Source organism: Anas acuta, chromosome 7 (genome assembly GCF_963932015.1).
Source record: "Anas acuta chromosome 7, bAnaAcu1.1, whole genome shotgun sequence".
NCBI lineage: Eukaryota > Metazoa > Chordata > Aves > Anseriformes > Anatidae > Anas > Anas acuta.
The window spans coordinates 27,255,097-27,278,380 of record NC_088985.1 but is presented as its reverse complement, the minus strand read 5'-3'; the positions used below and the strand labels follow the sequence as shown (position 1 = coordinate 27,278,380).

Sequence of the window (23,284 nt, the reverse complement as noted above, 5' to 3'; positions counted from 1 at the left end):
GCAGCTTAACTAGCTGAAAACTCAAGGGAAGAATAGATTGCAAGGGAAATATCTGAAGATTCAAAGAGCTGATTTTCACTCTTCTGACCCCTTTCACTGCTGAGCAGATTGACAACTGAGATCCTAAGGAATGTGGCTTACACCCAAGCAGGAGCCCTCCTAAAGGTGTTAATCATTGACCTTGTTTTTCCATGCAGATCAAAGAGATGTCATCTCCCTGATAACTACAAATCCTGTACGATAATCCTTTTACAGCACTGAAATGTTGTAAAGACAAATGCTTGATTCTTGGCTCAAAGAACTGACAATGTCACAGTTAGCCATGATCTGGGAGGCAGCTGTAGCCACTCCACTGCAGACTTACAAGGAATGCTCTGGATGGATTTACACAGAAGTCAGCTAATTTGATTGCAGTTGTGCAGGAGGTATATGGTAACTGGTTGTTCCTCAAATGTGTGAACAGGCAACAAGAAGCAGTAGTAATACAAGGTTTACAAACACATTGATTAATTGATCCTTTGACCCATAGTTTGTTTGTTTGTTTGTTTGTTTTGTTTTGTTTTGTTTTGTTTTGATTTGATTTAGCTAATAATTTTCTAAAATGGAAATAATAAAAAGAGAATACAAACAGGAACAAACACTCAAGGTAATGGGCACTGATGGTGGGGTGTGATAAGAAGCACCTGAAGTTCAGGAGGCTCAGCTGGCTGCAATTCTCTGCCTTGCCAGGTGGAAGGAATAAGTGATTTAGGAAAGGAAGAGATAAGAGGAGGTGAAGCAGAAGGGTAAGAGTTGCTTTTTTGTTTGTTTGTTTGTTTGTTTGTTTTTCCCCCCTCTGAGACTGTATGAAACTTTAAGTTGTCTAATAAAGAAGAGACTTTCTAGTAATTTAGTAGAGAAGTTGATTTGTAGTTGTTGTCAGTAAATTTTGAAGAAGCTGATTGGAACTGAAGAGTTGAGCAACCAAAACAACTGAGGAAAATGCTGTCTGAAGTGTTTCATACCAGTCAGGAGATGCCAAGGAAGGAATGTGTCCTAAGCAGGTAGGAAGCCTCTGTTGTGGGGAGTGGTAACTGGAGAATGAGAGAAAGCTTGGCAAAACTTTGGGTGAGGTTGGGAAGGTGGTGCACGAAGATGTTGCTTGGAAAGCTTGTGGAATTGTGTAGCAAAGTGAAATTGCTGATATGGCAGAAACACATGATAGTGTTGGGAAGTCAGGGTGGAGGAAAAATATTCTTGATAAGTGTAAGAGCAGGAAATAGAAAAGGAAGAGACAATGCAGGGGCTAAGAACTGAAGTAATTTAATTGGAGCGATTTTTTTTTTTGGGGGGGGGGAGGGTTAGTTTCAGAATTGTCTGACAAGAGACTTTAAGGGTGAAAGAACCCTTCACTAGTCAAGATGCTTATATTTTAATTTATTTCAAAAAGAAGAACCTGAACTTCTGAGGACTGTGAATTTTCTGTTGGGGATTTTGAACTTAAATGCTATGGAAGTATGGGCTGGTAACAAAGACAAAAAGAGGAAAAGAAACAGGTTTATAGTAAAGAAACCTGGTTATGCATTGATAAGTTCCATGTTGCTTGTGAAACTCAGCCCAAGTTGCTGAATTGGAAAGAGATAGATTGCCAGATATCAACACTGACTGACAAAATTAATAGCTGGGAGACATACACAGTTGCTGGAGGGTGGGACATAAATGCAAGAGTTTACCTAGAACTAGTTTTCTGTGCTGCAAGCCCTCCTGCATATGCCGTGCAATTTGTTCTCAGCATCTTGGAATGAAAGCCATCTCTCACTCTGCCACCACCTGTGGAGGTTTGACATGAGCCAGCAAGCAAGTTGCCTGATGCATCTGTTTTAACTGTATTTCAGTGCTTAGAGTTTTAACTATAATACGTGAACAAGGCCCTCTTAAAGGACATAGGTAATTACACACATTGGTATGGAGACATTTTGCCAGAAGAGATGTACTTTATTTGCTTTCTTGAATTTGGCAGGGGATGGCCTTACTATTTGTAGTGGTACAAGTTCTTATAGCTCAGAAATGAATGAAATAAGTGAGACTACAAAAGGTTGTAGCCTGGTAACTTCTTATTATTTAGAAGGATGGTATAAACAAAATGGAAGGCCTTTAGTCCCTGCTGTATCTTTGTGGAAAAGTTATTAGGAACAAGGGATTCCCCAGGTCTCAATGGGGAGTTCTGATGGTGTGTTTTTGCCTTTTGAGCATCTAGCCTTGAAAGTGAGCTCTCCTACAACAGTGATGAAATCACAGTGGAGTATTTGCTGCTCAACCTGGACTTGAGACTGAGAACCCAGGTACAGGAGGTTGTAACTCATCAGTTGATGAGTAGCAATATCATAAGCACTCTTGACTTGAAGCAGACCTGAAGTAACTGTGTTTACCTTAACTTGTGTTGAGAGGCATTTATTTATTCTTCCAAGATGAGGAGCCCTCATGTGGACAGTTGTCACAGACCAGCTTATGTGTGGAAGCTCCTTCAGTGGTCATAGTGTGAGATACTTTATTTAAATACTCAGATTTTCCAGTTAAAGTTCTCACAAGTCTGCCTACAGAAGTTTGTGTTAAGATACTGATTCTTGTGCCTTTTTTTTTAAGTTGTTGTTGGCAGCATGTAACAAAGGGTTGATTTTAAATGTGTTGGTATTTTATAAAAACAAAAAGAGTCAGCTTCTAGCACCTGATACCCGACAGCATCTCATCTCAAGAGAACTGGCAGTTTCTGGCTTCACCAGAAATCATAACCCTCCTTACCCTCCTTATCACCTGCTGATTTTCTCTGGTTTCTCTGAGAGGTGGTTTCTTCCATTTCCATTGACTTTTTTCAATATTCCACCACATTCATCTGTGTAACTTCTCTAACTTGTGAAAGTGAAATACAGCTTGGCTTGTTTCCCTTGAGGATCTGCCAATGCCCAAATTAACCCACAAATATCTTCTTTCTAGCCAATGTTTTGGCAGGAGACCTTCTGTCTTCATACTGCATATTGCCTTCTGGAGAGTAGAATGGACAGATCTCGCATTACTGTTCATAGTTCATTTTAGATTCTTAAATATGAATTTTCAGGTTAAAAGTTTTTTTTCACATCTCATACAATAGAAATTATTCAAAATTAAACAAAACAATAAACAAAAAAACTGTACCTAGATGATTTTTTTTTTAGTGGATCTTTACGGGGGACGCATTTGGCTCACTCTTGTTTAGTGTAGTCAAGTCTTCAGCACGTTCCTGTGCTTTGAAAGGCAGCATGCATGGTTGCTTGGTGTATGAAAAGATAATGATGGACATCCATTTTTGGATAGTGATGCACAGGTGATGGCTTCTAAGCCAACCCTTTTACTTGTTACACCAGCACCACCTGCCTTGGTGCCACAAGAGAAAAGGTATCAACATCCCATGCAGAAGACTGACAAATCTCTTCTCAGAAGGTGAACGAGATGAAGCTGCCAGTCTAGCATAGTTAAAACACAGCAGTTGCATGAGCCAAAGCGTTGTGTGCTCAGTGGCGCAACTCCTCTAAATACCTCAGCTGTAATAATCATTTGTCTGCTTACAGCTGATCTACTGGGAAAGCTTATGGTATAGAGCTGTGCTCTGTAGATAGAGCAGGAAGTATTAGCTACACTGCCATAAGCTCTAGGACTGACCTGTAACACATTTTCAGAAACAAATTGATTAGGATTTTATTCTTTTCTGGGTATTGAGATACTAAGATTTCCAATACTATTTGCCATTGGAAAGATGAGTATGAGAAGATCTATTTTTTTTTGTAATTCTGACCATGTTGGAGTAAAAGGACTGTCTTGATGGAAGTCTGGGATGCTATATTAATGTGCCAGGCTTCTTTTAGTCATCCTATTCAGGTTAGAAACTGACTTCTTAAAGACAAGAGTTGGAAATTTTCCTGCATTTTAATCCAATTCAGCATTCCTAGTCTTCTTAAACGAATCTGAACTGTTTGCTTTTGAGTAGAAAAACATTTCAAGATGTGTGGGAAAAGTGCTTATTCCCAGGTCAGTCCTAGCCTCCTAGTTCAAACCTACTATCAAAGTGAAATGCTTTAGCAATCTTATTATGCAAAAGTGGGATGCCAAGAGAACCAGGCAGAAGTCTTGAGAAGACTCTTCCAGTTGTTTCTGCTGCTAAATAACATTGCTCCTGGTGAGTGTATAAGCAGAATGCAGGTCTGTTTGTAAAGCTGCAGCTAGCTGCAACCTGCTGTTGACACCACTTCTGTTCCCTTGCACAGAAGGTAAATTGTAGCCAGGATGAAATATTTTACTAATTAAAAAACATTAAATGATCTCCATCTACCTTCTCCCCAATGTACAATGCAATTGAATTATCATTAGAGCTTGTACAAAACCTTTGATAACAATGGAGCTATTTGTATTAAATTCAGCCTTAGTTTTCTTATTCCACCAAGTCCCATCATTGTGTTGGTTGTGCTTTGAAGTCATAGCAAGCTTCCCTCTACTACTATTCACCAGATTTATTTCATCCCCAACACACAGCTCCTAAATTCTTGTTAAATTTGTTTCTGAGAAAAAAGACTAAAGCCAGTCTCTCCTAAATGAAAGACATGAGACAGTTATGGTTGCATTCATTTATTTGTATCTATTTTCTGTATCTAGAGAGCTATTATGCATGCAGTACTAGAAAATAATAATACTAATAAAAAACAATAATTCTCCCTAGGTTTGCTGTCAATAGCAACAGTCTAAAGAGAGCTCAAGCCTGGAGAGATTGTGATGTTTCTGTTCTTCTGCTAAACTTTAATGTTGGTTCTGTTGTGTGTGTGTGTGTGTGTTTTTTTTTTTTGATGCAAAAGTACATTGAAGAGATGGAGAGCACCTAAAGGGATCTGCTCAGTCCATGAAGCCAGGTCTCTTTGTGGCATGAACAGGATCATTCCATTCTTATTCATATGCTTTCAATAGGGATATACCAAAGTTCAAACCAGTGCGATTTAGAGAGCTGCTTTGAAGGTGTGGTACCTCATGTGGGAGCTCTACCTCCTCTTGGCCCTTCTGTCTTCTCTTTCCTCTACAAAACCCTTTCCTGGATCATGGACTTCTACAACAGCTGAAGTGTTAGCTCTCTGCCTTAAAGTGGGGCTGGAACAGGTGTTCAAGAGCTTAGAGAGAAGTTTGACTGAACTTGTTGTGTGAAAGTGTTCGTAAAGCTGCTGTAGGTTTCCCTGTAATGCTGGGGAGTGTGGATTATGCTGTACGATGGTACTGCTGCCTTTATTCCTTCCAGATATCACAGATTTTACTGGCTTCCAAGAGTTGACCTTCTTCTAAGAAGAAATTAAGTCTTGTTGCTGGTACTGAGAATCAGATCATGGTCAGCACTGGTAATGAACTTCATGTTTGTCTAGGCTAGGTGGTTGGCCTGTTTCAGAAAGATTTTTTTTTTTCCAACATAGATGAATAAAAACCTACAGAATCCTAGGTTCAGTACAAAGCTTGGTTATTTAAAACCACTACCTCTGTGTTATCCTCTTCTGAAAACTCTGTGCAGAAGAGCTGGGCAGGTGGAATTAGTTTTTCTCTGATAAAAGCAGATTAATTTTAACACTGGCTAAAATTGCATCCATTTTTTCTTAGTAAATGAACCATAAGACACATTGTCAGAAGTGAGCCTTCCATAATGACTGTGGTTAATATTTTAGAGCTATTTTCTCTGTGGATCAGAGCTCAGACTCAAGCATGTGAAAATCAGCAATATGTGCTCTACATTAGCTTGATTTCTATTCATTTGCAGTTCAACAGTATTTTTCCCTTCCCCCATGCTAATTTCAAAATACTTCTGAGTTTCGGTCATACAACAAGAGTTTTGCATCTGATTTCATCCCTAGGTATATTCATGTTTATTTTGGGAGAGCTGCCTTTTAGGCAGAAGAAAGGTAAGACATTTTGAGTTTGTGCCTCTAAGCTGAGGCTTGGGATATCTCAATTCAACTATCTGCTTTGTTGCAGAGCTCCTGAATGCTCCCCAGAAAATTTCTGTGCCTTGCAGTGACTCAGTTTCCTGATTTGTAGCATCTGTGTTTAAATCCTAGTCCTGCTTCCCATGGGATCCTTGAATTAAAATCTCTTCAAAGTCTGTGGTGCACTAAAAGACCTTGCTGATAAGACCTGAAAGTGAAGAGAAGAAGATCTCATAGTACTCAATAGCAAAGTATCTGTTCTATTTATATGTAACTTTTTCCAAAGACTCATTTTAGATGTTACTTCTACTCCCTTGATTTTTTTCCTCTGAGCATGACAGTCTGCTTGAATAGAGCTCTGCAAGAAGCATTAATTTTAACTCATTGAACTGTCCATTGAACTAGGTAAGGACTAATTTCTGCAGCAGGTATTTCCATAGAGTTCATATAAGTGATTGCTCCCACTGTCTTGACCTGTTGTCTTTCTTTGCTGGTGCAAAAAAAAGGATGAGGTTTGTGGTTTGAGAACAAAAGAAAAGGTAGGACTGTGTTGTTTTTAAGGGGTGGTTGAGATTGCCATGCAACTGTGCCTTTGGATTGTTGTGGCTAGATAAGTTCTAGAGCCTGAGCATTGCCTGTGGGAGGGAGAGGAGCTTATTGAACATAACTCTTCCACAGATATTTCTCTTTAGATGTAGATCTTCCGGTGTATTTAATAAAGAAGCATCCTTACTTGCTGAAGGACAGCTAGTTGGGTTTTGCAAATACAAATTCCTGTGGTGCAATACCAAGGTGTGTGTTCTGACTGTCTGGATCTACTGGACTTTGTTTTTTCCTTTACATTTTCAACATACTACATGGTTCATTAGTTTTTCATTTCCCTTGTCCAGTCCAAGGAATATCAGGATGAGCTATGAAGTGCTGAATGTATTCTTATTGGGTAGGGAAGACCCAGGGTCTGTATATCTCAAGATTATATCCTTTTCTTAAACAGGCACCAGGTGAGGGATGATTTTGTCATCCCCCTGTGCATTTTCAGTAAGGATGGATGACACCAAAGGGATTTGGCAAAAGGCTACTAGCCCTGCTTTTTCTGGAGAAAATTTGAATGACTAAATGCAGCCTCTAGTTTCTACGTGCTTCATAGTGATGTGTTTTGCCTGGATCTTTCTCACTTTCCTGAAGGAAAATACTACACTTCAGGCTTTGGCATCTCTGCTATTAAAACCTCATCTGTGTTTGACAGCTGGGGCTTCCCATTACTTCCTTCTCTTAATACATAAACCAGAGCAACCAAGTAAAGTATACAGTTCTTAAAAACGACTTGACCTTGTCATTCTTCCTTAACATCTGCTTCAGCACTGTACAGGGTCTGGAACAACTGAATTAGCCCTTGTTGCTGAAACAGATGTAGTTTAGAAATTACAGCAGAAGTATTAAAGTTGTAAGACAACCACTTGGCAATATAAGTTCAGACAAATTATGCTGTGAATATAGGATAATGGCCTGAGCCTAGTGTGAGAAGTGATCAGTGCAGCAGCCTTAATGTGCTTTAAAAATAAAAATTCTGCACAGCCGAGGTAATAGTTTTCCTAAGAGCTCCTGAAACAAAGTTGTTAATATTGCAATTATTCTCAATAAAGTAGTTTTCTTCTACTTGTACATTTTGTCTTGCTTTTTGCACAAATCAGGAAAATGAATTTCTTTATTATCCAGTTCCTAGACCCTTGTGTAGATTTTTAACACCTTGAAGTATATTTAACCATATTCTTGTTTATTGAATTGAAGAGGAAAAACAATCAGAAAAAGTTGGAAAATAATGCCAACGTGATTGGCAATGTGATTGCCAACAGTATACTGTTCTCCCGACTTTTAACCAGAACAGTAAGCAACTGTTCTTTCTACAGCTTGAGTTATATTCATTCCAGAAGAGTGGCAGAAGATGAAAACTGTCATTCCTGCTGGTTTTCCTTCTGAAAAATCAGTACTTTTTTTTTTTTTTTTTTACCACAAAGCTCTAATACTTTTCATCCTTACACAAGTACGGAAAAAGGTGCTGCAAAGATTCATGTAACATTTCAGGAATGTAACATTTAATGAAATGAGATTAAAAGGCATTGGTAGTGCAGCTGAGGCAAGCCAGAATTCTAATTTCATTTTTTTTTTTTTTAATGGGAATCCCCAGGGTTCCTGCTGGGGCTCTGCTCTTTGCTTTCTCTGCCTTATTTACCACCCTATCTCACTGCAGCATAGCCACAGAAGAAACCCACCTTATTTATGAATAGAAAGAAATTATCAGTACTTTTTCTGAAAGAAATTATCAGCACCATCTATTGGGGAAGGAGAGGTATTGTTTTTTAAAATTTGAATATGCAAAACCTTTACTTTTTTTTGGTTTGGATTTCTATCTATACTTTAAAGTGAAAATATGCCTGGACAACCTGCTTGTTTTTAACGTATAGCAGCCTGGAAGCAGTGCTTGGGGGAATGTGACTTGTTTTTAAAAGTACATTCAAGAAATGCACTGAACCATTTAAAAGGGGGCAAGCAGACAAAGATTCAAATGTCAAAATGGTGCCTTGGCCATGGCAGGTTCTGTCACATCAATAGGACAAGGGCAACAGTGAAGAAACAATTTGCAGCCAAGGAGATAGAGGCACTTCTAATGCCTTGAGTCAATCTAAACTAGCGTGTCTGAGAAATTTGGGTGGAGAATGAGATATTTGACCTTCTTGATTTTTTTTTTTTTTTTTTTTAAGAACAAATGTAACTTTCTAGCTTGAAGAAAAGGAAGGGGGATTATTTTTATTACACAAGACTAACGGCGAGGCAAAGCTTGTGTTTGGAGAGTATCCATGTTTAAGATCTGAAGTCATTTAAGGACAAGCATGGTTTTGATCAGTAATGACTCCTGCTGATTATATTAGTGGCCTTCCTAGCATGCTTTAGGAAACAGTCAATTAAAATTAGGGAATTTTAAATTAAAAGTAAATTAGGGAGAAAACATGCGTAGACCCTAGTGAGACATTCAGTATGATGTTATTTCCTAACTCACTTATTCTGCTATATTATGGAATTCTCCCTGTTTCTCTGATGCTCTCAGCCATTGCATTTTTTTCTTGTTCCCATAGTATTATAACACAGGTATTTTTGGTTTTCCTGCCCTCCTCCTTCAATAACAAATAATTTCTTGCTAGGAACACTATGCCCACAGGTCAAGGTTCAAATCCCATTACTGATAAGCAAAGACACAGAAAGAGCACAGCAGGTGAAGTTGTCTTAAATCAACAATGTCTGTTTCCTGCTGCAGGGGAAAGCTGTATATAGCCCCTTCACTGATGGATCAAGATCTGTTTTATTGCTTGTTTTAAGTGGGTTGCCCTATAATATTTGTTGGAGAGTGCTTAAATGTTTCTAATCTGTCCATTTAATAACCTTCCCTTAACGCATAGCATAATTATATTTAGATCTTACACACTCATTTGCTGTTCTGCCAACACAATATTTTAATTTTCCCTGTGATGAAGGCAGTGCAAACATCTACTTAGAAACAAAAGTCCTATACTTTTGTAGTCCCTTGGTAAATAAGCAACAAACTTTTATGTCATGGTCAGATGATTGCTACTTATCGAATCAATGTTTTACTAAATTGAGATTCTAAAGGTAATTTAATCAGTAAAAGCTTAGCTTATAAAAAATTGGACAATTACCATCTCAGGCTCTCTGGATAGCTGTTGTCTAGCTATTTGAGTGACCTAAATACTTGCTATCATAAATTCTTATTTCATTAGCTTACTCTTAATGATAGGTGATAACTAGATTTGAGATAATTAACTGCCTAATTTTCAGTGACTGTTACACAACTAGATGAAGGCCATTCTGAGAGAACAGGTGTCTTAGATACAAGGGAAAGGAGAATACAGCTGTATTACCTTTGGGAATGTGGACTTGTTATAGACATGAAAGGGTTATCAAGGCCTCTGCAGATAGTGTCAGCTGGACAGCTTCAGCTTTGATCCTGCAGGCTACAGGGAATTGCAATGCTGAAATGCAAACTGCAGAATTGCTTATGCAGTGACAACCTCTGGAGCTCTTTCAGTCCAGTTTTAAGCAATCTTAGTGACAGGGCTCCCCACATGCTTCCCTTGAGGTGTGCGCTCAGTCTAATTGATTGACCCATTAGCAAAGCAAATTTCTTTTTGCTATTCAGCCAAAATTTTCCTTCTGCTTAATTTCATCCCATCACTCCTAGTAATGCCCTCTGTGAGGCTGCCTGAGCTGCCTCTGCCACACTATGGCTTTATTGATCTTGGCTCTGTACAAGTAATTCTTAACTGACTGCTGGCAGTGCCAGTGCAGTGATGATGCTAGGCAGAGATGAGTTTTTTGGTCGTCTCTGATTCGTGAGGCTGGAAGAGAGGAATGCAGTGAAAGACGAGTTTGGTGTTGCTTAGTAAACTTTCTGAATAGCCATACATAGCCATGAAAAATGATTTCTAAGTTTTAAGTCCTCGGTTGTTTGAGTTTTCACAGGTCAGTGTGGGGTATGTACAAATCTCCAGGTTACTGGATATCAGAGCAGGTGTCCTGAGATCAGAAGCTGCCTCACAAATACTTGGTTTTTGTGAGGGCTCATTTTTGGCTTTCCATAAGTCAGTACATTGATGGTTTGTGGGGCCAAGGGAAGGATAATATTTGAGGAAAGCATTTTCTGAAAGTGTTTTGCTGAGGAAATTTGTAGGCATGTGGAGGAGAGGCATTATGAGAATTGACTTCTGAACTTAATAGCCTATCTTGGTTACATATTCCCAAAGCATTGAACTTGTACAGGTTATCATGAACTATTAGGAAGAATAACCCCTGGACTCTCATGTTGTTTAGGCCTGCCTTGTAGATCTAAACCACAAACTTTACTGGTGAGTTTGTCCTGCTTCTTGGGCTATGACTCAGATGAATGGCTGAGCAGGAAAAGGATCAACAGATTCACAAGTTTGTGCGTGTACCCTTTGTGTTCCTCAGTTTATTCCTGGATGCAATGAGACCTATTTCCCAGATGTATTAGGGTGTAACACAAGGAAAAGTGTTCCTTTTGTTGGGATTTAAGTTGAAAATGCCTTGCAAACATTTTTAGCTGCTTTCTCATGTTATCATGGAAACTGCTAGTACACATTTTTCATCTGTATAGAAAAATAGATCAACAGGGTGTAGAAGGACATTAATAAAAGCTGTAAAACTGAAGCCACTGGTGAAATTATTTCCCATCTACATAAAAATAAATGAGTATGTAGGGGTTTGTATGCTCTGGGAAATACAGCCATTCTGTGGAAAAAACAACACTCATCTGTACAGGTACTTCTTTTGAGTCAGAAACACCAGCATAAAACTATAGAAAACTATAGTTCTCAAGCCTTAGGCACTACACAATTTAAAAGCTGAGATATCAACCTTCCTATTTTAGGACATGAAGCCCCTATCCATGCAGAAAGAGCTTAAGCAAGGAGAATAGAAGCCCAGAAAATTGCAGCAGCCCACTACTGAAATGCAGAGCTTGCTGGGTGGACGCTGAGCCACCCACATACTGCTTTGTGTTCCTAGAGGCTGGCTGTGCAAGTATGTTAATAAATGAGCTGTACACCTTTACACTGTGATTGCAGCAGCAAAGCTAAGCCAATTATTTGCCCATCAGAGTGAGGTTACAGTGACCCCGCTCCCCTTTTCTCTATTCATTCTTTGTTTTTGTATTGTTTTGCTGAGTGTGTAAATGCAGAGATGATTAATTGCCTTGCTGGCCTGATTCTGTCTCTACGTGGCATCTGCTTATATCAAAATGCTCTGGCCCAAATGACTAAAGTGTGTCAAGTTGTGGTGATTAAAGAATTATAAAATACTTTCTGAGCATCCTATTCTCAACTCATTGGGACTTTGGACAGAAGCCCAGATGAGAGGGGGAGAGAAGGGGAGGGAAAGAAAAAGAAAGAATAAATTCTGTGAGAGAGACTCAGGCAATATTTTGCTCCAATTTTATTGAGAAGAGGAGATTGATGGTAAACATTAGTGAAACAAAATTACAGTGATTTGTATAGATTCCCAGGTGGACAAGTTTAACATTAAAAAATATTATAGCCTATTCTATCACAGAACTATTGTATGGATCATAAAATGAACAGGCTTTATATATATAGGCAGGAGAGTGTGTGCTTATAATATCGATAGAGGCATCTCATTTTCTACTAATAGATTAAAATTCTGTGTTGGGTTGGAATAGTGAAGTGTTTAACTTTCTGCTAATTCTGTGGATGATTGCTCTGGGAAAGGATGCACCTGGCAAGCTTTCATTTTGGATGCCAAAGCAAACCCATTGGGTCTTGCTGAAATGACCCCAAGCCACCAGTGCCTTAAAACCAGCAGCTCAGGTGTCTTGTTTGTTTCTGTTGAGCTTGTCAGCCTAGCTGTGCATGCCCATGGCTCTTGTATGTGTAAGTGTAGCGTGGCACATCAGAGCTGACAGTTTAAGTGCTTTCTCCCTGATGCTCCAGTGTGTGGTGGGAACTGAGCAAAACTGAAAAACAGCTAAATAGAAACAAACACTTCAGGATGAGAGTCTTTTATGTGATGTTTTTAAAATAAGTTTCTTCAGGGTTTCTATAATGACTTTTTTTTATTACAGCCAATGCTGAGTGAGCTTTGGTAATGCTACCATTTGCTGTCTTCTTACCAACAGCCATCTCTTCTGGTTGTCGTGGGAGATGAGCTGATGTTCCCTCCCCATCCTGGGGTTTGTTTCTGGTGTTTGCACTGAAATACTGGAATCTGCAACTGTAATAAAAGCACACAGCTGGGAATTGGGATGCTTCTTATCTATAAAAGAGAGAACTGCACACAGTGGGTTGTATACATACATACTGTGACACTGGGGTGCTGATAGGGACTGCTGAGGAGCTGGATGCACCTGAAGCTCAGGTGTACCCAGTACACTGACTTTTTGGCTTTCCTAGAAGATTCACCCCCAGCTTGCTTTAGCTTAAAGCAATACCTACTGGTTTTGTCATCCTAAAGTAGTAGAAGAAGAACAGTGATAAACTGCACCAAGATGCAACACCAACCTCTGCTGTGCTAACACACCTTCAACTTTGGCCAAATGGGTAGTGAGGCAAATCAGCTTCTGTTCTTAGACCTCCTTTAAACTTCAGTGCAATCCTTAGCTCCTTAGGGAATTGAACTTATCACCAAGGTAAAAGAGAAGGCAAATTTTTGATGGTACATGTATTTAGCCATCAGATTCCCACTGGCTTTGTGTGTCATTCTCCGGTGTCATACACTGTCATACTGGATATTTGCTTTCCTTTAAACTGTAGAACTGATGAATTGAGGGTTTATTTTTTTTTTTTCTAGGGATTTAAAAAGGGATGGAATTTTTCTTCCTATTTTAATTATTTCAAAGGCTAATGTTTCCGTTTTGGAATTGAAAATAGCATTTATTGCAGTCATGTTTTTTTGAAAGCACTACATCATTTAATGGAATAAAGAAAACAGTTTATCCAAAATGAAATTAGGGAGATAAACTGCTAAAACTCCTATTTCTGGTTTTGAATTAAAACAAACAAAAAAATGTCCCCCAAAGTACTCTGAACTGTTATTCTTTCTGGGTATTTGTCCCCTACTCTTTTTCAAGTTTTTTACTCTAAGTGTTTAAGAAATAAAAAATGCAAAATCAAATCCCTATTCCCTTTCTTCTCTGTGCTCTCCACACTAAATGTTATGAAATGAAGTATGAAGAAGTTTTCATTTTTCCCTAAATGAACAAGGTCAAAAGAATACTCAGTCTGTAAGTCAAACAAATCAAAATTTAATCATGAAGTTTCAATAAACATTTTAACAGGAGGATTATCTTGGATGTACTTTTCTGGGAAAGATGGATGTAGGTTTTCTGATCAGTACTCATTAGTGATAATATCACTTTTCCTTCTGATAGTCTGTTTTGTTGATACTTCACTTAATTTTCACTTTTTTTAAGTGTCCTTTGAATGAAGATTGTCTCCAAGAGCTAGAACTCAGGGTGTCTTGGTCCAATTTTAGGCCATATCTTAGCCTTCACATTTGGAATTAGATGTATTTCTTAAACTGGGATATATTTGAATACAAACTTATATAGTAGACATCACAGTGGAGTTTCTTACCATTCTTCAGGTTAACTGACTCTTATGGAGATTAATGCAGCATCTGGCTGTGTTTGGCAGAATATATTTAACTTTAGTCCTTTCTCATAATCCAGTTATTATTGCTCACCATGTACTTTGAATTCCTATTAATATATAGGTGTCTTTGGCAAGTGTTGGGGACCAAAGTCTGTCAATGGAGAAACGATGTGAAAGGATTGCATGTGTATTATGTGCAGTTTTTCCTGAGTATGAGCTATGGGTGGCAGGGGGGGAGTGGCTGTGGAGGGATGTTCATCCTTGCCAATGCCCAGAGTCTAAGAATCTGTTGAAGTTGCTTAGTGTAATCAGTGTAATTAGAAGTAATCAGTGGCAGAGGGAAATGTGCACAGGTGTTCAGCTTTGAAACAGTAGCTTCTATTACATACTTCATTTTTTTTTCCCTGCCAGTTAATTTCTATTCCAGCAGACCAATTGCTCATGGATTTCACATGTCTGTAAGCTGGGGGAACAGATCGTTCTTGGGTAGAAACCAAGACTGGAATTAGGACACCTGGTTTGGTTCATGGTTTGTTGACCATGCTGGGTAATCCCCAGCAAGTTGATTCACTGGAGTTGTCTATTTGTACTGCTGGTTCTGTGAAGCCATAGTTTTCTGTGGGTTGTAATATTTCATTTGATGTCTCTGGACTGGTGATCTTCATACCTTGATGATCAGTAAGTAAAAATACTTGTGAGGCTCTGGCTGAATCTCTCCCTCCCAGGGAGGGCAAGACTGCTTCACATGGCTTCAGTCTCATGTGTGACATTTTTCCAAGAGCCAGAAGTTGGGTACCACTGCTTTAGACGCTGCTATTAGGCATCTATCATCCCCAATTTTAAGAGTGCTATCTGTGCACTTTTTGGTTTAAAGATCAGGGGGCTGTGGTGGGGGTGTAAAAACTATTATTTCCCCCAGGAAGTAAAGATTAATGTTCCTGCATAACCTCTGTTATTATTCAGGCAGCTTTAGAACAGCTGTGTTAAAAGTGAAACAGTGGATTGTCACTTCTAAAATGCCGGAGCCATAAAGACAAGGGAGGAAAGGAATGGCAGATGTTTATCTCCGTGTTTATACCAAGTTTTAGTACATCAATCACTCACTGCTATCAAGACTTGTGGGGGAAAGATAATAAGATTTATTGGCAGCTGTTGGGATAACCCACCCGGTGCATAAATATGTTAGTAAAACTCCGGGGAGTCTTGCTCTATCAGAATGAAATAGACAGAAAGGAGTGTGGGCCTCCTGGCTAGGCAGCAGCTGAGCTCTTTGCAGGAGGTCAGTTCTTCCTGATCAACATGAATTGCAGAAAGCTTCTGGTGCTTTTTTTCCTTCATATTCAGTGAAGGACTGAGAGGCAGAAATGAATAAAGCAGGGTCTTGCAGTGGAGGAGGAGTAAAAAGCAAGCAGTAGGATGTAGTTTGCATGTTTTCCATCCTCTGATGTTTTTTCCTCTTGGTGTTTTCCATCCTCTGGCTCTGTTCACAACTTGCTCTAGCTGTATCCTTGAACTAGGGCTTCCAAAACTGTTTGTAGTATTTAATAGGTGCAGAGCAGAGTGAATGATCACCCTCAGTCGCTGTTTGGGCTGTTGTTCCTATGCATGTTGGCAGCTTTTGCTGCCGGGGTATGGGGCTGGCTTGTGTTCTGATCACTGTCTGCCAGGACCCCTAGGCCTCCTCAGCAAGCTGCTCCCCAGACTATAAAGAATTTGTGCTCTTGTTACAAGAAACAGATTATAAACACAGCATAGTTCATGGACTTGCCCAAGTTACACGTGTCCAGGAGATGAGGTTGCCTTCAGGCACTCTGATGCAGAAGATTAGTTTTCTTCAGCATTCCATAACCTGCCACTGTTTGAAGAACAAGCATAGTTTAATAAAAAAACAACAGCCTTTTAATAGCCCTGAAAGAAATGTTCTGTGTTCAGGGTCAATTCCAGTCTAGGGAGGTTTTTTTTATTTATTCCCTTTCTCCTCTAAGGATGACTTTTTTTTTTTTAAAAAAAAAAAAGCATTTGATAATCCAGAGGATGTCTCTGAATATGTTAAACTACACCTACTTAATGGAATGGTGTATTTGCTTCAGCATATTATGAAATTCTCTTTTGCATCCAGGTGTTACCGATACTGCTTGGAAGTGACACTGTATGTGCTTCCTTCCTTTTCTCAGATGTTGTAAAATGCTATCTTTTTGGGTTAAGAAACAATCTTCCCATTAGCTTCTGAATGTCTGAGCTAGATGAGGATTAGCTGCAGAGAAACCAGTGATCCTCATGCTTAATTGAACTAATGTATTAGACTGCACAAATTTCACATCCATGGTGTTAAACCTCCACGGCTCCTTTAACAGAGGTTTATCCAATTGGGCCACTATTTTGTTACTTTTATTAACACTAATAAAAACATTAACTATGTGAAGCTGATGATGGGTTTGATAGATTTTTCTTTTTCTTCCACATGCTGGCATGCTGCTGTAGCATTGGTGATGGGCTTTCTCTATCAGAAGAGCCCCACATGCTGTTATGGGACCAGATAATAAAGCTGATGTGCTTCACTTTGCCTTTGGATTAATGGACAAGTCTATCTCCAGAAGAGATCTGTGTGCAGAGTTGGAACCCAGTAGCTCATTTTTCTGGTGTGTGGCAGGAACTGTAGCCTCACAGAGCACAAATGTCAATGGCTCATCAAATGCCTGTTCTGTACTGTCAGTTATTCCATAGTTTTTCTAGCCCTGATACAGATGATTCCGTTTTCTTAGCGACAAATCTATGCACTCCAACAATCAAAAGGTTTCTTCACTTATGTTTTCTGATTTGTTTCATCTTATCATTTTCCACACACCTGTACTTAATCATTACTCTGCCCCTTTCCTTCCTTTATGCTTTCATCCCTTAGCTATTTGTATACCATGCTGTCTTCTTCCCTGAAACTATTATTTAACCACAATGATGTTACCAACAGTACTGTTTTAATGAAAAATAGGTTTCATAGCTGGAAGTGTCTTTTGTTTCCTCGTGGAGATTGAAATTTTTCTGTGCAAGACAGATCTGATATCTTTTAGCTATGTGCAGTCCAGATTTCCAGTTGCAAGGAGAGGCAAGTTGTGTGACTAACACTTTTACATCTCCCAGTGTTATAGAAGATGTAGGTTAGAAGTAGATCTGTGGGTGTGTGTTTTTTTCTTATATTTTATTTTTTTGTTGTCAAAGGTGCTATCTGCCTACCTCTAGCAGCTGGGAAGCTCTGACTTCAGGTATGTCTCAGATTTGGGTGCTCTGGAGCTCAAGATACACAAAAAATTGTGGGATAGGAAACTAAAAAGCAAAGACATTTAGCAATAATAGATTAAAAATAAGTTCTTATTATCAGTTGATTGCTAGATGGACTAGCTTTTGCTACCACTCCCTGGACATCTGCAGGAAGAACTCCATCTGCTCTAAGTTTTGGGAGAGTGTCCAAGGCTAGACTCTCTTCCCATGTACATAGCAAGTCAAAGGCTGGCCAGAGAGGTTGCGTTCCAGTGCCCATGCACCTGGATGGCTGAAGCTGATATGCCAGATGCTGGCTTTAGTCAGAGGTGGGTGTGCTGCTGAGTGCCCAGTGTCTACAGCTGCTCTGGCATCCTTCCGTGAAGCCTAGCCCAGATGTGGCCATGGTCCTTCATGCAAAACCAGAGCAGCAGGACAGCTGAGCAGACTTGCTGTGAGACACAGGAGTCCTCAGGCTGCTTGAGCCAAAGCAGGAAGAGAGGTCCAAGACTCAGCAGCTTCATGGCAGTGTGCTGACTGGCTGCCTGTGCAGATGGGGATATCTGGGTTTTGTGCCATAGGACTGCTGTGAAGACCTGCAAGTGTGAAACAAATTGAGTGCCTTAATTAGAGGGCGGAGGGAAAGACCATAAAGGCAGGACTCCTGAGTTCCCATGCCACTGTTCCTGTATGGCCATGGGTAATGCAATTAACTGCTCAGTGCAAGCCATCTGTTACATAAGCATCATGATACTTACCTGCCTCTGAGGGCAATTTACTTAATTAAATTCCTGAGATTTCAGGTAAGAGATACTTTTAAAAAGTAGCTCTGTGTTCAGTGGAAGTAATGGAGCTTGGTTTCCAATGGCTGCTTTGTGTGGTTTGTTGCCAGCTCTGATTGAAACTTTCCCCTGAGCCAATACTTCATGAGGGTTTTTGTTCCTTCTAATTCTGTTCAGGACTCAGAGGTGCTCAATAAGAGGCAAGTTTGGCCTTTCTTGTAGAAAGGGTACTCCCAGGGGATGTTTCCTGGATGTCTCTTTTCTGCCCAACTGCTTTTTTTTTTTTTTTTTAAGATTTTTTTTTTGTTATTGCTGCTGTGGAACTTGGTCCAAGTCAGCCAGCTGGTTCAAGTGGTGTAGCAGGAGGGGAGGTGTGCAGATCTGTTCACTTGCAAATTCACAGGACAGCTTGCAAAAGCCTTGCTTTGGAAACCAGAGCATGGTAGATCTGACCAAATGCCCAGAAGTGATGGAGGAGTTGAGGCCTTACCAGAAGGTGCTGTGGTGTGAGTATCTGGTTACAGTTAAAAAGAGGTGTTGGGGTCAGGGCTCCTAAATCACTTGGATCTTTTGCTGCTCCAGTGTAAGACTGTCCTAAGGATACCCACATCTCTTCATCTTGATCATTCTGTTTGCGTCCAGACACATTCCTGTGAAGAAAGTGTGGTTTACTGATTTTTGTCAGTGTTTAAGGCCAAGGAGAGCCTGTCAAAACCTGTTAGCTGATCCCAGGTCTCTTGTGCTGATAGCTCTGCTGCAGCTCCCCTTGATGTAACTCCTTTCTACTGACAGGCTGCCTGGATGGGAAGGACTTGGTAGGATTTTCAGCTGTTCCAGCTTCTGCACACACTGGTTTATAGGACTTCCACAAAAAAGCTGGAGAAATGCAGATATAAATTAAATACAATAAAACAATACGTATAATACAAAACATACAGTAAAAAGACATTTGCCTTTAAACTAGGACAACAAATGCATTCCAAGTTTACAAGAGCAGCTGGGGAATGACTCCCTTGCAAAGGAGTGGCTGAAGAGAGGGCTTAAATGGGGACCATATCTGGTGTCCTCCATGTGAATGCAAATGTATTCCTGCTGTGGTCAAGCTTGCTATCGAGTCAGGTCACAATCTCATGCTTTTTCCTATTACGGTCACGCTCTTGGTGAAGGGCAGTGAGAAACCCCTCTGATCTACGTTTCCCTGGGACTGAACTGGCCATGGGGTGTAAATGCATAGTAACATCACTTACTGCTGAAGGAATCTGCTGGTGCAGGAATTACCCTGCAGATGCAGAGTCTGGCTTTTGGGCTTGCAGCTGCAGGGAAAGTGAGCTGTGAATAAGCAGTTAATTGAAAGCCAAAGTAGCTGTTTACTGACAGAGTAGAAGGGTGTCTTGCCCTTTCTTATGTGTAATCCATGTGAGATCACTCAGCCTTGTTGACCTAACTTGTTTCCAATATTTGTTTGTTTTCCCTTTTCCAGCTGAATTTATATGCCGTGCTTTTCATTCTTTTTTTTTTCTCCACCAAGCCCTGCCAGCTTCCTGTACTGCTGATCCTTACTGTTAAACTGCTGCTGTGCTGTTATCCAATGGTTGTGCATCGCTGATGGAAATCTGATTCATTTACCGAGCCAGTTAAATTCTGCTAACCTTTGCTCAACAAGTAAATGCAACTTGAAAGAGAAGAGGCGCAAGCAGCACTACTGGGATAAAGAAGGGTTTACAGGTCTGGAGAAAAAAAAAAAAGATTTAAAATTCTTTTGGGGTAGCTAGAGTTTTGAGTTTTGAGTCTGGAAAAGAGACGCATATTTGTGAAATCCCACTGATTGAATGGGGCTACTTAAGTCTGCTTAAATTCTTTGCAGGTCTGAGGGGTTCATTGCTTGAAAGAATGATGTGGTTAATAATGCTTTTACTGGCTGAGTTGGTTATAACTGGTTGGTACCTGCTCAGCTTTTTTCCTATTTACATATATACTCTGTTATGAATATGTAGTGTCAACACTTTCATTTAGAAAATCATCTTGGTCAAAAGTATAGAACAGGAAAGTATTTTACCAAGAAGGTGAAGCTTTCTCACTTGGGAGATTACAAAAAGCAGCATAATAACAGTTTAATATTCTGATGTGGCTGCAAATGGCCTCTGACTCTAAAAGCTCCCTACAAACTAATGCAGATTGTGATTACCAATAATTCCTGACAATTGGCTTGTGTGTGCATATAGTATTAAAAATCTAAATGCATCCAATATAGGGATGGCTAGGGATCAGTGACCAGAAGAATTGGCTGGCATTTCTCTCATTAATATTAAAATAATTAGTGTCATGTGAAATGGTTTGAAGGGTTAAAAATGTGGGAAGAAATGAAATGAAATGTCATTCTTTCTGGTTACTTAGAAGGTTCATTCTCCCTTCGCAAACTGCTTGTAGATTGAGTGGAGCTGAGAAGAGCCTTCTGACCAAGCTGCCAGAGACAGGGCTGTCTCCACAGAAGGCCATGACCATGACAAAAAAAGAAGGTTGTATATCTGAGGAAGATACTGAGGCTACCTACTTCCATCAGTGCGTTTGGATGCCACTTGTCAGCTTCACTAGGCAGATATCAGCATGACTTTTTTTTTTTTTTACCTGATAGAAAATCCCTTTTAGATGCAGAAAATAGAAGAGGGAAGAGGATTTGAAAGTGATCTATGGAAAATTCACTCTGTTAGGAGTGTTTCCACCTGCAAATTATTCTGACACAATTCCCAACAAACTATAGTAGTTAATAATTTTCTTTAAATATTTGAAGAGCAGTCAATCACAAACTGGAAAGGAATTTGATTTAAGGATGCTCAAGTTTCTCAGTGAGGAAGGTTAGAACAGCTCTTTATTAACTGCTTAGTATCTGGGTGCTGTGCTAATGAACACTTCAGAAATGTCAGAAACACAGTGTATATTTGCATAGGTTTTTTTTATTGTGAAGAAGTGTCCAGGACTTGAAAGACGGGCCCAGCATTGTAGACAGTAGATAGAGGTGGTTTATTCTTGCAAAGTAACTGTGGATGTAGGTAAAGCCAGGAAGGACATAAAGGAAAATGAGCTGAGAGAGAATGCGGGCAAGGTCAGCGTGGAATGGGAACATGGCCCTGGCTGTCAGTCCTAAGGAATCCTGAGTGATGCCCTAGCTGAGGGGAGAGGTAAGACAAAGCATCAAGATGCTCACAAAATGCCAGAGACATGACAGCAAAACAAGACAGAGATGGGCTATTTGGAGTATTTCTAAAAATGGATGCAGGGATGTTTATGGCAGCAATTCATTGCTTGGAAACAGACATTTAATATCTAAGCTTTGTGTAATATATGCAGTTGTGTCTCCAGGGAATTAAACAGCAAGAATTATTTGGATTGCCTGCATAGATATGTATTGCCGTTCAGAAGCTGAATCTTTTTTTTGTGCTGTTTTGATTAATTTCCTGGATTGAAGCTGCACATGAAAAATTTTTCAAGCCACTTAAAACTCAAGCTCTTACTTGGTAGAAGCACTTTGCAATTGGTTATCAAAACCCTTTTATGTCTTAGGGCTGAACTTTCCTTTGGCTATGTAGGCTGGACAGCTGGGTGGGAAATCACCAGACTGCCTGCTAAGGATGGAAAGATGAGTTGATTTTTTTTTTCCCTTGCATGCGAACTGTGAGTAGCTTGTTGGTAAGAAGCTTTCTCTTCTTACTTGCCTCCAGGACAAGGACATTGCAAGCAGCAGAAATCATGTTGTATTTGAATTCTTTTATATTCAGAGTAGGAATAGTTGTAATTGGCAGTGCTATTTGTCAGAGAAATGACCAGAAGCCTCAGAAACAGGTCTCTGCTGTGCTCAGAGCTGTACATCTACCTATCTACCTGGGAGTTTTTCTCTAAATTCAATAGTCTTTAGATTGTCTGGTGGTGTTAATGTAACTGCTGGAATCCACCTTCACAAATGGGCATCTGAGCTAGGGAGATGTATCCCCAGTCAGCACTCTGGGGTGAGGCAGGTTATTTGCAGCTAATTTGGCCATTGTGCTTAATGTACTCTTTGTGCTGCCAATGAGATTGCATTGAGCCTTTTTCTCAGAAGAACTGCATGTTTTCACTGCACAGGAAAGCAAACTGGGAGAGGTGAGATCTCTGCCTGTGACAGCTTCCCATTTAGTCCTCTCTAGATGAGCTAGTTTTTCCCACAAAGTAAAATCTCTGTCATCTTAATCAAAGGTCATTACCTTATAAGACGGTGGACTTCCAAAAGTGGGAAGCAGACATTTTTTGGTGCTTCTGTTCTAAGAAATACTCTGCAGAAGAGAGTGCCCGGGCTGGCAGAACTGGTGTGGTTCGGTATGGGTTTACTGGCTTGGGTCTGCTTGCAGGCCTGGTGTCCTGTACCATGTAGATGTTTTCCAGTTGCTGTTTGTGGGCTCTCGGTTACTGTATGACCCAGCACTTTGTGCACCCATTTAGTGGTTGATGTGTGGGGTCTTGCATAGGGAAATACTTCTGAAGAGCTTATGCATCTAGTGGAAATATGTTATAGGGAACTTCCAAATGGGGCATTTCTGGCTGCAGTGTACAAAAGAATTAAAACCTCAGCCAGTTAAATTAGAAAACAAATTCCTAATTATTCACCAATGTACATATAAAGAAAAGGAGGTAAATTGTGAGAAAGTCAAGACCAGCAATGGCAATGTCTGTGGTGCAGCTCTGAGGGATGGAAGAAACGTAACACCTCTAATCCCCCCCAAACAGTTTTGTTATATATTTTCTTGTCAGTGGCTCTAACTGGGTGGAGCTTTATTGTAGTGCCCCAGGACCTGGGTTACAGTTTGGTGTGTCTGGTGGTGTGGGACGAGCTGTCTGTCTGTGTCTGAGTTCCTATCTATGGCAAAGGGCCGTGAAGTATGTAGAGACTCCCAGTGAAAATCTGTTTTAGGAACAGAGCAGGTTCTTAATTACTGTGTGCCCTGTGCCATGTTACTGTTGTGGGACAGGATAGGAAAGATGGCATCTGTGCTTTTGCCTGGATAGACATGCTAATTTAATAGGTGTGCAGACCATCTCTGTCCTGAAGAGCTAGGATCTGGGGTTT

General features: G+C 40.0%; 1 protein-coding gene across 5 annotated transcripts in view; it reads left to right on the top strand.

The window, feature by feature from the left end:
- Nucleotides 1-23,284, top strand: part of SORCS1 (sortilin related VPS10 domain containing receptor 1) — a 288,583-nt gene that overhangs the window by 16,921 nt on the left and 248,378 nt on the right. Inside the window, exon 1 of one of the 5 annotated variants that reach the window (XM_068688481.1) lies at nt 795-1,043. The exons of the other annotated variants lie outside the window; for them this stretch is intronic. Coding sequence (XP_068544582.1) covers nt 1,029-1,043 — 15 coding nt within the window. The 5' untranslated portion in view covers nt 795-1,028. Of the gene's footprint in view, nt 1-794; nt 1,044-23,284 lie in introns of those variants that run through there. 5 annotated transcript variants of the gene reach the window in all.